Consider the following 14682-nt stretch of genomic DNA (forward strand, 5'->3'; position numbering starts at 1 on the left):
TCAGGGTTGTGGTGGATTTGCTGTTATGTGTATAAGCAGCTCATCGGGTGTCTGGCACATAGCAAACATTCAGTAATTCAGAGGTAATTGTCGTGCTGGATCCTTCTGCATGTGCAATGCTGGATTCTTTCGTTCAGCCCAAGGAAATGTGCAGTGACCTACAGTCACTCAACCCAGCAGTAGGAGGCCCAGAAATGGGACATGGAGTCCAGTTCCTCCTTCCTTCTTAGGGCCAGGCGTGTGGTAACCCTGGAAAGACTGTCATTAGTCCTCCAGCTTCTGGAGGTGCCAACCACCCATAGGAGCATGACTGTCATCAACAAGCCCCTTCGAGCAGGTGTGAATGGTTTATCTTTCCTGTGTCTCAGTCACTGCCTTTCATGCACCTTTCCTTCTAGAGCTCAACCCACTTCTCCCCTCTACTTCCTTTCTCTTACTACCATGCTGACATCGTTCTGGGGAAGAGAAGCTGTGCGGAGCTCCTAGCTCAGCAAGATTCACTTCTCTTATTTGTACCAGGACATCATTGCTACCATGGAAATCCAACTCTGACCCTCCCAGTCGTCAGAGTTCCTATAAAGAAGGGATCACATCTCAGTGTCAGCACAGAACACAGTCGGGTTCTGAAGCTCTTTGGTTCTGAATTCTCAGCTGCGGCAAAGCTTCCCCTCTGCCGAGACCATGAAGCTCTGCATGACTGTCCTCTTTCTCCTCGTGCTAGTGGCTGCCTTCTGCTCTCCAGCGCAATTATCACAAAGTAAGTTTGTTCTTTCAGCTACTACTTTTAGAACCAGTGTAGGCAGCTCCCAGTTTTCTGTTTGGGAAGGTCCACCAGTGGCTTCTGGGGATGGGAGAAAAGGGACCTGTGAAGATTAAGTAGCTGCTGTTTAACGCAGAGTCTACTAAACAATCAGTAATATTCTGGTTCCTGTGTTCTTAAGAAATGGCAAACAGTAGACTTGTTTAAGCAAGTCCCTCTCTTTCTCTGTGCCTTGGTTTCTCCACTTGTAAAATGAACAGAGTTAGTCGTGTGCTCTGAGACCCAATCTAGCTCCACGGTCTTCCTTTAGAATCTTGTATTCAGAATCAGATTCCTACTCAGGGTGGGTGGGATTAGATATCAGGGACTGTAATTGGGGATCTGGTCGCTCCACAGAGATTCCCACGGAATATCCATAAGTAGAAGGCAAAACGAGCAGCTCATTGAAGAGCTTTGATCTCACTCGCCCTTTCTTTCCAGAGGACACAGACCCTCCCACTGCGTGCTGCTTCGCTTACACCCGGCGGAAGGTTCCTCGCAGCTTTGTGACCGATTACTATGAGACCAGCAGCCTCTGCTCCCAGCCAGCTGTGGTGTAAGTATCAACCTGTGGGCTCCTCTGGGAGGAAGGGCGAGGGCAGGATGACATTGGGGGTCTCTTTGGGGCAGGAGGAGGATCAAACAGTAGAGGCAGGTCTCAGGGCTGAAGCCCTCCCAGAAAGCAGTGAGGTCATGAAGTCGTCTGTTGAGTCCTGGAGGGGGCTGGGGTGTGGGGGAGCCGAGGGAGAAGATGAAGGGTTTCTGCGGAGGAAGTTAGCGGCAGTCTAGGAAACCAGGAGAAATGAAAGAGATGACAGGAAATATGGGCTGACTTCTTAAACTGTGCATAGAAAAGCATGTGAAAACGTTATTGCCAGGGCGGTAGGGTACCATGGGGAGAGGTAGGCATATTGATTGTAAAACTCATTGGTTCCTTGTGTGGGCAACCAGTGCTAAATCCAGGGTGAAAGGTACAAGGAGTCTGGTTCCAGTACCACCCCAGGAAGGGTGTTCTCACCCCTTAGAGGGTTCAACTTGGACCGTGATGAAGCCGAGAGAGAGAGAGAGAGAGAGAGAGAGAGAGAGAGAGAGAGAGAGAGAGAGAGAGAGAGCTACACAGGGAAGGTCCCATGGGATCTAATCACTCCTGTTCCACAGATTCCAGACCAAAAGGGGAAAACAAATCTGTGCCAACCCCAGTGAACCCTGGGTCCAGGAGTACATGGAAGACCTGGAACTGAACTGAGCCATCCGAGCACAGGGGCAGGAAATCTCCAGAGAAGGTCACCTGAGCCTGATGCTTCTCAGGGAGACGCACCCTCTCCGTGTTTACAGCTCCTCTCTGTAGTCCCTGATCCTTCTCTTAATCTTCACTATATGCTGTGTTAGTGTGTTCGGTGTTATTTCCTACATTATATTCTTTTTTTTCCCTTAAGGTCACTTGTCCCCATCTCTCTTTCTCTGCTATTGTGAGCACATGGATAATGCAGTTGATTCCATGTGTTTTCATAATAAAACTGATAAAATCTGGACGGTTTTTTGTGTTTTATTTGATTTGGAGTGAAGAGAATTGCCTAGTGTTATGAATAGAGACAAACTACAGTTTCCAAACAGTAAGAATGAGAACTTCCTGAGTACTTCAGATGGGCTAAATGCTCTAAAGACACAACCTCACTTAATACTTGCAACTAGTATTTCATCACCCTTAGTAAGTAGGGACTCTTACCCCAGTTTTACAGACGAGGAAACAGAGGCACAGAGCTGGTGTGACTTGCTGAGGCTCGTAGGCCTGCTTGGAGAGCAGCATGAAGGGTGATCCCAAAGGAAAGCTGTGAGGCTAAGGGTATCATTTCAACAGCTTGTAGGGAAGTGGTATAAGCAGCAAGAGCACAGTGTAGAGGGAAGGTGAGGTAGTTCAGAGTCAGAAAAGCGGGCCTCCATCTCTTATTATCAGCGTATCATTAGGAAAGGCATGTTGCCTCCCTGGACTTCAGTTTTCACACCAGTAAAGTGGCGTTAATATCATCCGCTGGAAGGGCTGTTACAAGGTGATGTGTGAAGCCGCCATCCCAGGGCCTGACATTGGAAGATTTTCTCTTCCTCTCTGAGCCTTAGCTTTTCACTTAAAAGGGACATAGTGTCTCTCTTCCCAGGGTCATCATGCAGATTACATTAGAAGTGGGTCAGGTCTCTAAAGCCCAAAGCAACATGAAGTGTTATCATGTGGACAGAGAGCTGGGAAATGCACATTTTGAATAGAGTTAGAATGCACAGTTCAGTCTTAATTCATTCAGATAAGTGGAGCTCACATCCTGAATCCACGTTATCTGTCACACCCCTCTCTCTTCCCCCCAGTTAAAATTGTAGTTTGGGCTGCCTCTGGGCACTTATGAAACAAGTGTTTATTGAACACGTACTATTTATACAGAGATAAACATAACATGGTATCCTGATCAAGGAGTTCACTCTCCAGTGGGGGAGGCCACCAAGTAGACAGCTATGTTACAGTTGACATGATAGAAGTAGCACAGAGGGAGAATCAGAGTTCAATTGGAAGAAAGGTCAAGAAAGGTTCTCTAGAGAAGATGAGCACCTTTTTGTCATGTATTTGAGAGACATTTATTATCATTTTCTCTATTCTATTACTTAGAAATGGCGTCAATGTATAAATAATGGAGGCCATTGGTTAAGGTACGCATACTGGCACAAGTCCTTTGTACTCTTTGTGTGGAATTTCACTCGTGTGAATACAACATTATTGTTGGGTTCTTCATGAACTAGACTGTTTACCTCCCTGACCTAAAGATCAAACGAAGGCGAGGAAGCAAAAGTCAACAAACTCATGTGTGTCATCAAGGAGACTCATCACCCATCTTATCCATCATTGGTCTCCTAATGCCCCAGAGCAGGTATCTTCTAATCTCTCCACAGATGGATTTTCGAGGCAGATGAATCTCACTTCAAACCTTGGCACTGCCACTTAAGATTATTGCCTTGAGGTGATCAGTGAACTCTCCCCTGCTCTCTGATCCTTCTGGCCTCAGGGGAATAATCACACCCCAGCTCAGGGTTGTGGTGGATTTGCTGTTATGTGTATAAGCAGCTCATCGGGTGCCTGGCACATAGCAAACATTCAGTAATTCAGAGGTAATTGTCGTGCTGGATCCTTCTGCACGTGCAATGCTGGACTCTTTCGTTCAGCCCAAGGAAATGTGCAGTGACCTACAGTCACTCAACCCAGCAGTAGGAGGCCCAGGAATGGGACGTGGAGTCCAGTTCCTCCTTCCTTCTTGGGGCCAGGCGTGTGGTAACCCTGGAAAGACTGTCATTAGTCCTCCAGCTTCTGGAGGTGCCAACCACCCATAGGAGCATGACTGTCATCAACAAGCCCCTTCGAGCAGGTGTGAATGGTTTATCTTTCCTGTGTCTCAGTCACTGCCTTTCGTGCACCTTTCCTTCTAGAGCTCAACCCACTTCTCCCCTCTACTTCCTTTCTCTTACTACCATGCTGACATCGTTCTGGGGAAGAGAAGCTGTGCGGAGCTCCTAGCTCAGCAAGATTCACTTCTCTTATTTGTACCAGGACATCATTGCTACCATGGAAATCCAACTCTGACCCTCCCAGTCGTCAGAGTTCCTATAAAGAAGGGATCACATCTCAGTGTCAGCACAGAACACAGTCGGGTTCTGAAGCTCTTTGGTTCTGAATTCTCAGCTGCGGCAAAGCTTCCCCTCTGCCGAGACCATGAAGCTCTGCATGACTGTCCTCTTTCTCCTCGTGCTAGTGGCTGCCTTCTGCTCTCCAGTGCAATTATCACAAAGTAAGTTTGTTCTTTCAGCTACTACTTTTAGAACCAGTGTAGGCAGCTCCCAGTTTTCTGTTTGGGAAGGTCCACCAGTGGCTTCTGGGGGTGGGAGAAAAGGGACCTGTGAAGATTAAGTAGCTGCTGTTTAACGCAGAGTCTACTAAACAATCAGTAATATTCTGGTTCCTGTGTTCTTAAGAAATGGCAAACAGTAGACTTGTTTAAGCAAGTCCCTCTCTTTCTCTGTGCCTTGGTTTCTCCACTTGTAAAATAAACGGAGTTAGTCGTGTGCTCTGAGACCCAATCTAGCTCCACAGTCTTCCTTTAGAATCTTGTATTCAGAATCAGATTCCTACTCAGGGTGGGTGGGATTAGATATCAGGGACTGTAATTGGGGATCTGGTCACTCCACAGAGATTCCCACGGAATATCCATAAGTAGAAGGCAAAACGAGCAGCTCATTGCAGAGCTTTGATCTCACTCGTCCTTTCTTTCCAGAGGACACAGACCCTCCCACTGCGTGCTGCTTCGCTTACACCCTGCGGAAGCTCCCTCGCAGCTTTGTGACCGATTACTATGAGACCAGCAGCCTCTGCTCCCAGCCAGGTGTGGTGTAAGTATCAACCTCTGGGCTCCTCTGGGAGGAAGGGCGAGGGCAGGATGACATTGGGGGTCTCTTTGGGGCAGGAGGAGGATCAAACAGTAGAGGCAGGTCTCAAGGCTGAAGCCCTCCCAGAAAGCAGTGAGGTCATGAAGTCGTCTGTTGAGTCTGGAGGGGGCTGGGGTGTGGGGGAGCCAACGGAGAAGATGAAGGGTTTCTGCGGAGGAAGTTAGCCGCAGTCTAGGAAACCAGGAGAAATGAACGAGATGACAGGAAATATGGGCTGACTTCTTAAACTGTGCATAGAAAAGCATGTGAAAACGGTATTGCCAGGGGCGGTAGGGTATCATGGGGAGACATAGACATATTGATTGTAAAACTCATTGGTTCCTTGTGTGGGCAACCAGAGCTGAATCCAGGGTGAAAGGTACAAGGAGTCTGGTTCCAGTACCACCCCAGGAAGGGTGTTCTCACCCCTTAGAGGGTTCAACTTGGACCGTGATGAAGCCGAGAGAGAGAGAGAGAGAGAGAGAGAGAGAGAGAGAGAGAGAGAGAGAGAGAGAGAGAGAGCGCTACACAGGGAAGGTCCCATGGGATCTAATCACTCCTGTTCCACAGATTCCAGACCAAAAGGGGAAAACAAATCTGTGCCAACCCCAGCGAACCCTGGGTCCAGGAGTACATGGAAGACCTGGAACTGAACTGAGCCATCCGAGCACAGGGGCAGGAAATCTCCAGAGAAGGTCACCTGAGCCTGATGCTTCTCAGGGAGACGCACCCTCTCCGTGTTTACAGCTCCTCTCTGTAGTCCCTGATCCTTCTCTTAATCTTCACTATATGCTGTGTTAGTGTGTTCGGTGTTATTTCCTACATTATATTCTTTTTTTTCCCTTAAGGTCACTTGTCCCCATCTCTCTTTCTCTGCTATTGTGAGCACATGGATAATGCAGTTGATTCCATGTGTTTTCATAATAAAACTGATAAAATCTGGACGGTTTTTTGTGTTTTATTTGATTTGGAGTGAAGAGAATTGCCTAGTGTTATGAATAGAGACAAACTACAGTTTCCAAACAGTAAGAATGAGAACTTCCTGAGTACTTCAGATGGGCTAAATGCTCTAAAGACACAACCTCACTTAATACTTGCAACTAGTATTTTAACACCCTTAGTAAGTAGGGACTCTTACCCCAGTTTTACAGACGAGGAAACAGAGGCACAGAGCTGGTGTGACTTGCCGAGGCGCGTAGGCCGGCTTGGAGAGCAGCATGAAGGGTGATCCCAAAGGAAAGCTGTGAGGCTAAGGGTATCATTTCAACAGCTTGTAGGGAAGTGGTATAAGCAGCAAGAGCACAGTGTAGAGGGAAGGTGAGGTAGTTCAGAGTCAGAAAAGCGGGCCTCCATCTCTTATTATCAGCGTATCATTAGGAAAGGCATGTTGCCTCCCTGGACTTCAGTTTTCCCACTAGTAAAGTGGCATTAATATCATCTACTTTGAAGGGCTGTTACAAGGTGATGGGTGAAGCCGCCATCCCAGGGCCTGACATCTGGAAGATTTTCTCTTCCTCTCTGAGCCTTAGCTTTTCACTTAAAAGGGACATAGTGTCTCTCTTCCCAGGGTCATCATGCGGATTACATTAGAGGTGGGTCAGGTCTCTAAAACCCAAAGCAACATGAAGTGTTATCATGAGGACAGAAGAACAAATGTCAGTTGTGGTTCTGGCGTGTTGTGGGATTTCCTAAAGCCAAGTCTCCCTCATAATTCTGCCAAATCCTAGCACCTGGTGCTTGTCACATGATGAGTTGTCTGCTGCAGTCTCTGTGTCTTATAGTTTAGTTCTCTTTAATGAAGGTGGCTAATTGAATATCAAATTTTATTTTAGTAATTATATATGTAAAATTTGCCGTATCGGTCCTAAAATCAGGAAATAGCCCTTTGTCATATGTGTTTTTACTTGATTGGAAAACGACGTACTTGTATGCAGAGTAGGTGCTACTAGGCATGTGTTGAATGTGTAACATGAGGGAGCTTTAAGATGATTGAATTGGTTTTGAAGGGTTTTAGAAATTTCCCAGGTGGTAAATTGCTGTCCCAGGTGAATGATTTACACATATAGATGGAATCTATCACACAGATAGCATTGGTCAGGTTTGTATTTCACCGTGTGCCTTATTTAGCAATGACTCTCCAGTCATAACCAGAATGCCTGACACGTAGTGAAGCTTAATAATATTTGGTGAGTGAATGAATAACTCAGTGATTGGACCAGCAGTATGGCTCTGCCCAAGTCCCATAATGGAGCTGGAAGATGTACAGGAAGGTAAGGATCAGAAAACCATGGTGTCAAGGTCAGGATCTCTGGGGATCACCAAAGATCTCTCAGGTGGTGGTGAAAGAAGTAGCCAGCAGTCAACATGGTGGATCCGTCCGCACAGAGGGCCATGATTTGTGTCCTTGCTCTGCGGCTCAGCCCAGCCTCTTTGAGGCCCCTCCTCCATCCAGCTGAGGGTCCCAGCCATGAGTACAGGGGGTTCTGGCTGAACAGTTCATGCTCTGCAGCATCACCGCCTGGTCCTGCTGTGCTCGCCTCCTGGTCGCTGGATTGGTTTCCTTTCAGTTTCTGGCCCTGCAGTTCCACGTCCCCAGGCATCAGTCTCAGTCTCTTCTTTTGGCAACAGTGGCTCCAGGGATGGGTTCACTGAGGACAATGCCCTTTGGCCCAGTCTCCGCCTCCTTTCTGCAGGTGTGGCCCAAGGTCAGGTAGCACAGGCTTGGCCCCAGCTTTCATGTGGGCAGAAACAATATCCTCGGGGCCTCTTTCTAGCATCCTCCAGAGACAATGTCTCCACGCAGCCCCTACTCTTTGCTTTTCCTTCTTGAGTTCTTATCATTTTCTCTGACTCCTTGTGTGTGTGTGTAGTAGGTCAAGGTGTACATCTTGGTATTGGAGTAGATTCTGTCCCCTCTTCCCCCTTCTGTATTCTCTACTCAGTAAAAGCATCCCCTCCTACCCAACTTCTAAGCCAGAAAACTGGGGTCACCCTTGGCTTGTCCCGCCCCTTCACCTCCTACGTCTACAGTTTTCCCGCCTTATTGGTGGTTTCACTTTTTTTGGTTTCAGTTCCCTGCAGTCAATGGTCCAAAAATATAAATTGGAAAATTCAGATATAAATAATCCATAAGTCTTAAACTATGCACCGCCTGCTCCATCTCACCAGGACGTGAATTGTGTCTTGCTCCAGTGTATCCACGCTGTATACACCACCTGCCAGTGAGTCACTTAGTAGCCATCGCAGTTATCAGACTGACTTGGTATCACAGTGCTTGTGTTCAAGTAACACTTATTTTACTTAATGTTGGCCCCAAAGCTCAAGAGCAGTGATGTTGGAAATTTGGACATGCTGAAGAGAATCCATTAGTTTCCTTCTTTAAGTGAAAAGGTGTGTATGTCATATAGGAAAAAACATAGTATATATGGTAAAGTATTATCTGAGGTGTTAAGCGTACACTGAGGGTTTTGGGACATATCCCCTGCAGATTAGGGGTGACGGAGCTACTGTAGTCAATCTGTTGTATCTTGAAATGAAGTATATCTGCTTCTCACCATTCCCATTGCCACTGTCTTAGCTCAGGCCCTCAGCATCTGACCATGACAGCTGTGTTTTCTCTCAGCTGTTTTTTCCAGTTTGCCTCTCTTCAATATTTCCCATCATCACACAGCATCCAGTGATTTTGCAAATCAGTCTCTGTCTCTTTTTCTTGAAAATCTTTCAATACAATGCTCTGTTTCCAGCAAGAAATGGAAGCTTCTCCTCTGTGACCTTGCCCGTGCTTTTCTTTTTGGTCATGGCTCTTGCTACATCCCAACTTCCTGGAAACCAAGACTCAACCCTCTGAACTACATGTAATTTCTTAAAAGTGCAGGTTTCCTCTCTGCTTTTCATGAATGAGGTGGAAACTTGCAAGGCACATTTTCCCTTCTTGAAAATCACAGGGAGAGAGAAAAACTAATAGTGCAACTGTTTTGATACTGAAAATTGACAAGTGTCTTTTTTTGGTTTGTTTGAGTTTTTTTAGTATCGGTGTACAAAGCAATGCAATAGTTAGACATTTAAGCCCCTCATAAAGTGATAACCCACCCCAAAGCTACTACCCCTCTGACATCTTATATAGCTGTTACAATATCATTGACTATCTTCTCTATGTTGCACTCCACATCCCATGATTATATATACCTACGTATTTAGTTATAGTTGACATTCAATATTCTCCTACTTCAGCTTCAGGTGTATAACACGTTGGTCAGGCATCTACACAGTCTATGACGTGATCCCCCTGATAAGTCCAGTGCCCATCTGGCACCTCATGTGATATTTATAGCATTGTTGATTATATTCCCCATACTGTATTAACTACCAATTTGCATTTCTTAATGCCTTCACCTTTTTCACCCTGCCCCCAGCCCCATTCCCATCTATTACCCTGGTAAATCTAGTACCTATCTGGCACCACACCTAGTCATACAATATTGTTGACTATATTTCTTAAGCTATACCCTATATCCCCATGACTACTGTATAACAACAAATTTGTACTTTTTAATCCCTTCCCCTTTCACCCGTCCTTAACACCCCTCCTTTCTTAAAGAAGTCTCTCTAAGATTCCTAGTAATACTGGTTTGGTGGGGATGAACTCCTTCAGGTTTTTCTTGTCGGGAAAGCTCCTTATCTGTCCTTCAATTCTAAATGACAGCCTTGCTGGGTAGAGCAATCTTGGTTGTATGTCATTGCTTTCCATTACATGGAATATTTCCTGTCACTCCCTTCTTGCCTGGAAAGTTTTTGTTGAGAAATCAGCTGACAGTCTTATGGGGGCTCCCTTTTAGGTAACTAACTCCTTTTCTCTTGCTGCTTTTAAGATTCTCTCTTTGTATTTAACCTTCGGCATTTTAATTATTATGTATCTTGGTGTTGGCCTCTTTGGGTTTATCTTATTTGGGACTCTTTGTGCTTCCTGGGCTTGAATGTCTATTTCCTTCCCGAGTCTAGGGAAGTTTTCTGTCATTATTTCTTCAAATACGTTTTCAATTCCTTGCGCTCTCTCTTCTCCTTCTGGTACCCTTATAATGATAATGTTGGTACAGTTAATATTGCTTCAGAGGCCCCTTAAACTCTCCTCAATTTTTTGTATTCTTTTTTCTTTTTGCTGTTCTGGTTGGGTATTTTCCACTACCTGACTTTCTACAGCACTGGTTGGATCCTTTGCTTCATCTAGTCTACTGTTGCTTCCCTGTAATATATTCTTCATTTCGTTATTATATCCTTTATTTCTGACTTGTTCTTTTTTATGGCTTTCATCTCCATTTTTATGCTTCCTGTCTCTCTGTTGAAGTTCTCCCTGAGATCATGGGGCATTCTTATAACCAGTGTTTGGAACTCTGCATCTGATAGATTGCTTCGCTCCGTTTTGCTTAATTCTTTTTCTGGAGCTTTGTTCTGTTCTTTTATTTGGGACATGTTTCTTTTTCTCCCCATTTTGGTGACCTCCCTGTGTTTGTTTCTATGTATTAGGTAGGGCTGTTATGTCTTCTGGTCTTAGTGGAATGGCCTTATGTAGTAGGTGGGCTGTGGGGTTCAGTGGTGCAATCTTTCTGGTCACCTGAGCCACACACTCCAGATGTGTCCCTTGTGTGGGTTGTGTGTTCTCCTCTTGTAGTTGAGCCTTGGTTGATAATTGCACATCAGTGTGAGGGACTGACCCTTGGGCTCAATCATTGTAAGGACTGGCATTGACTATAGTGGAGTTGTTGTGCCGGGCTGACCCTATGGAGCAGGATCTGCCTCGGCAGGACTCTGGTGCCTGCCCAAACCGCCCCTTGGGTGTGTTGTACTTGGAGGCAGCTGGGTGATGCCCCTGCTCATTTTGAAGCTGGTCACTGGGGGCTCCAGCCCCAGGACCACGCTGGAGGGGATCCGTTGTGGGTTAGTTCAGCACAGCACGTTCCCAACCTGGCGCCACCCAGCAGGAGCCAGAAAGAAATCCGCAGATGGCTGCCACCTATGCTGTGCTTAGAAATGCTTTGAGAGTCCAATCCATGAATCGAGGCCAGCTGCACCAAGTGCCGGCTTAGGGCTGCTCAGCCAGAGGCACAAGACATGCTCAAGCCAGATGCTGCTTGTCTGGGTTCCGCGAACCTTTGAGAGACCATAGGAAAGTCTGCAGCTTGAGCCAAGGCAGGTGGTCTGCACAAAAAAGCCACTGAAAGCAGCCTGGGTGTGCCCGAAAGTTGGGCAGGGCAGGGTCTCAAATTGCCAGGGTGAGGAGAATGAACTGCAGAGACTCAGAAATGGCGGCTGCCTGTGTTCGCACTCTAGGAAGAAGGAGGGCTCAACAAAGAAACAATGGCCTCTACCAGCTCCTCCATCCAGGGAAAAACTGCCTCTCTGGCCTCTTTCCCAAGCCAGACAACTTGGTTCCTCTCCATATGTCCCTGCGGCCTTTTCAGCTGCTGCACCAGCGCTGGAGCTCAGAACGAGTTATTCTGTTGGTGGGTAAGTCCGCACGCAGTTCCTTTAAGGGGAGCACCTGTGAGTGCAGCTGCATTCACTCTCAGTCACAATCTCCGCTGGTCTTCACAACCAGAAATTATGGGGACTTCTCTCCCCAGGACTGGAACCCTGGGCTGGCGAGGGGCTGGGATCCCTCAAACATTTAGGGGGTGGAGGGACCCCCACAGCAGAAATAGCCCTCTGAATCTTTAATGGTCACATGCGGCTGTGGGCCCAGCTCACTCCGCATCTCTGCCCTTCTTCCTACCAGGTCGGAGGTGGCTTCTTCTGCATGTCCTTAGTTGAAAGGTTTCAGTTCAGCTTGATTTTAGGCAATTCTCAATAATGGTTGTTTTCTACATCAGTTGTAATTTTGATGTGGTTGTGAGAGAAGGTAGGCACAGTGTTTACCTACTGCACCATCTTAGTTGTTCCTCCCGACAAGTGTCTTTTTAAAACGAAGATCCAGTCCCTCGAAAAATGAAACATACAATAGATTTTTGTATAATAGGTTGGTATTTCCATACAATAGAATAGTGTGCATGCTAATTTTGAATAATTTTTGAGTTTTAATGACATGGAAGAATTTTTGAGTTTTAATGACATGTAACAATAGTAAGATATATTAGCACGAGAAAGACTATTAAGTAACAATCGTGAAATGCAAAACTAAGTACAGAATGGTGGTTAATTTTTGTTTTCTTATTTATGATTTTCTATATTTTCTAAATTTTGTCTGTGATCATGTATATTTTCTATTAAAAAAAAGCAAACTAATAAAAGTTGTTACAAAAATCAGGCGTCACATTTTTTGGAAGCCATTCTTAACACTTTGCCACCACGTTCTAAAGCATGTATCCCCAACTCTGTCAGATTGTGGGTACTCAGTAAAGTTTTACTGAATTATTTTCCTCACTTCCTGGATACTCCAGCTCGGAAAGAGCTGGAAATAGGTATAAAAGCACTGTTTGAAGGAAGAAAGTTGCTTCATAAGGAATATTGAAGGTTTTCTTGAGCCCTCCAAACATGGGTGAGGCTTTGAGCTACTCTTAGGAATTTCACATCCCCTGAAGTCGCCGCCCTCCACCCTTGACTCCCAATAAACAGGCTGTAGTGGGTGGTGAAGGCCCTTTAGAGAGTGGGAATGGCTTGCTGAGGGGTGAAGTGTGGCCACCCCGATGAACTGCTTCAACCAGTTCACTGTCCTCCCGTCTCCATCCTGAACCCTGCACTTTGGATAATTGCGTACTTGTTTCTTCTCGCTACAATCCCATTTCCCCCAAATAACTTAGCTACCATATTGGTAAAACCAAAGGATTTATGTCTTCTTGTACTGTCTTGGCAAGTGACCATGTATTTCCAACTCACCTTGGATTTCCAGTCTCAAGGAATTGCTTGCAAGGAATTCTCTAGCTCTAGGTATTCTACCCACTAGTGGCCAGTGCTGGCGGCCCCAACACCCCAGGGGCTCCCCAATACTCATGCATCTCAGCACTCTCCTTGTGGAGAACACAGAATGCTGGGATTGACCACCTCTACTTCTTGCTCCTCAGCAGCTTTGTAATCTCTTCTGAGAGTCTGGTAACTCCAGAGGTTCCCTACATGTGCTATCTCAGAGGATCACACCTATAAAGGAAGTTTGCTCATCTCTGACCAGGACGTGGAAACCCTTGGGTCTTGACATGCACCTTGTGTGACCTTGATCAAGTCTTTGAACTTCTCTAGGTTTTGCTTCCTAACCTGTACAATAGCAAAACAGATTGGGATCAGATAGAACCATGGACGTGATATGTTGGGGGAAATCCAGGGTACCAGGGCGTTTGTAAGGTCATATTACTGCTGGGGTTGCCAGTCCTGCCTGCCGCTTACAGATGCTGGGAGGACAAAATGAGAAAACAGTGCCCATAGTGGAGTTATGGGCACAGTGCCAGCAAGGGTGTAAGGGGAAACCAGTATATTACCACGAATGAGGGGAAGTGGAGTTTCCCTGGAGTGAGAGGGTGGGTGACCCCCAGAATGCATTGGGAGCTCCCTGGAACCGTGGTCGACTTCTGTTGTCACAACACACACCGCTGAAGTGGAAAGAGTTGAGTCCTAGAATAGTATCCCTTATGATAAACCACTCGCTATGTGGGTTGAGGGCAGGGCAATTATCACCTCATCAGAGCTGGGGAATTCACGTTTTGACTAGAGTCCAAATGGCCAGATCATTCTTAATTCATTTAGATAAGTGGAGTTCACATCCTGAATCCATTTTACCTACCGCACCCTTCTAGCCCAACCCCCAGGAAAACTGGTAGTGCGGGCTGCCTCTGAGCACTTATGAAACAAGTGTTTATTGAACACCTAGTATGTACATGGAGAAAAGCACAACATGGTTTCTGCATCAAGGAACTCACTATCCAGTGGGGGAGGCCACCAGACACTGACATGATGGAATTAGCACAGAGGAAGCAACAGAATCAGTTGGAAGAAAGGTCAGGGAAAGTTCTCTAGAGAAGATAAGCACCTTTTTGTTGTGTATTTGAGAGGCATTTGTTATCATTCTGTGTACACTACTACTTAGAAATGGCCTCAATGTGTAAACTTGGAGGCCATTGATTCAGCGAAACATACTGGGACAAGTGCTTCGTATTCTCCATGTGGAATTTCACTAGCGTGAACACAGCATTATTGTTGGGACATTCATGACAAAACCTTTGGCCTCTATGACCAAAGATGAAAGCAAGGCTAGGAAGCAAAACTCAAGAGTCAAACTCATTGTGTGGCTCCAAGATGACTCATCACCATCTTATCCCTCATCACTCTCCTAATGCGCCAGAGCAGGTATCTTTAAAATCTCCGCAACTTGAAGGCCAGCACTCTACTCATTTAGACAGACGTCCCCTTGTCAAGGCCTCCCCTTCAGCACACAGTGGGGTTTCAACTTC

General features: G+C 46.1%; 2 protein-coding genes across 2 annotated transcripts; both read left to right on the plus strand.

Moving 5' to 3' along the window:
- Positions 1 to 583: 583 nt before the first annotated feature.
- Positions 584 to 2331, plus strand: LOC109439840 (C-C motif chemokine 4-like). The gene is made up of 3 exons (XM_019720059.3): positions 584 to 757; positions 1241 to 1355; positions 1958 to 2331. The coding sequence occupies exons 1-3, from the start codon at positions 682 to 684 to the stop codon at positions 2043 to 2045; spliced, it is 279 nt and encodes a 92-aa protein (XP_019575618.3). The 5' UTR covers positions 584 to 681; the 3' UTR covers positions 2046 to 2331.
- Positions 2332 to 4440: 2109 nt separating this feature from the next.
- LOC141568909 (C-C motif chemokine 4-like) lies at positions 4441 to 6198 on the plus strand. The gene is made up of 3 exons (XM_074320077.2): positions 4441 to 4620; positions 5104 to 5218; positions 5825 to 6198. The coding sequence occupies exons 1-3, from the start codon at positions 4545 to 4547 to the stop codon at positions 5910 to 5912; spliced, it is 279 nt and encodes a 92-aa protein (XP_074176178.2). The 5' UTR covers positions 4441 to 4544; the 3' UTR covers positions 5913 to 6198.
- The last annotated feature ends 8484 nt before the right edge of the window (positions 6199 to 14682 follow it).

The sequence above is a fragment of the Rhinolophus sinicus genome, chromosome 12 (genome assembly GCF_057876585.1).
Source record: "Rhinolophus sinicus isolate RSI-liver-muscle chromosome 12, RSI-T2T, whole genome shotgun sequence".
Lineage (NCBI taxonomy): Eukaryota > Metazoa > Chordata > Mammalia > Chiroptera > Rhinolophidae > Rhinolophus > Rhinolophus sinicus.

Excerpts from the sequence above, each read along its gene's own strand:
- LOC141568909 (XM_074320077.2), top strand. The coding sequence starts at position 4,545 with ATGAAGCTCTGCATGACTGTCCTCTTTCTCCTCGTGCTAGTGGCTGCC. Across the intron at positions 4,621-5,103 it reads TCCAGTGCAATTATCACAAA|AGGACACAGACCCTCCCACT; the intron begins GTAAGTTTGTTC and ends CTTTCTTTCCAG. Across the intron at positions 5,219-5,824 it reads TGCTCCCAGCCAGGTGTGGT|ATTCCAGACCAAAAGGGGAA; the intron begins GTAAGTATCAAC and ends CCTGTTCCACAG.
- LOC109439840 (XM_019720059.3), top strand. The coding sequence starts at position 682 with ATGAAGCTCTGCATGACTGTCCTCTTTCTCCTCGTGCTAGTGGCTGCC. Across the intron at positions 758-1,240 it reads TCCAGCGCAATTATCACAAA|AGGACACAGACCCTCCCACT; the intron begins GTAAGTTTGTTC and ends CTTTCTTTCCAG. Across the intron at positions 1,356-1,957 it reads TGCTCCCAGCCAGCTGTGGT|ATTCCAGACCAAAAGGGGAA; the intron begins GTAAGTATCAAC and ends CCTGTTCCACAG.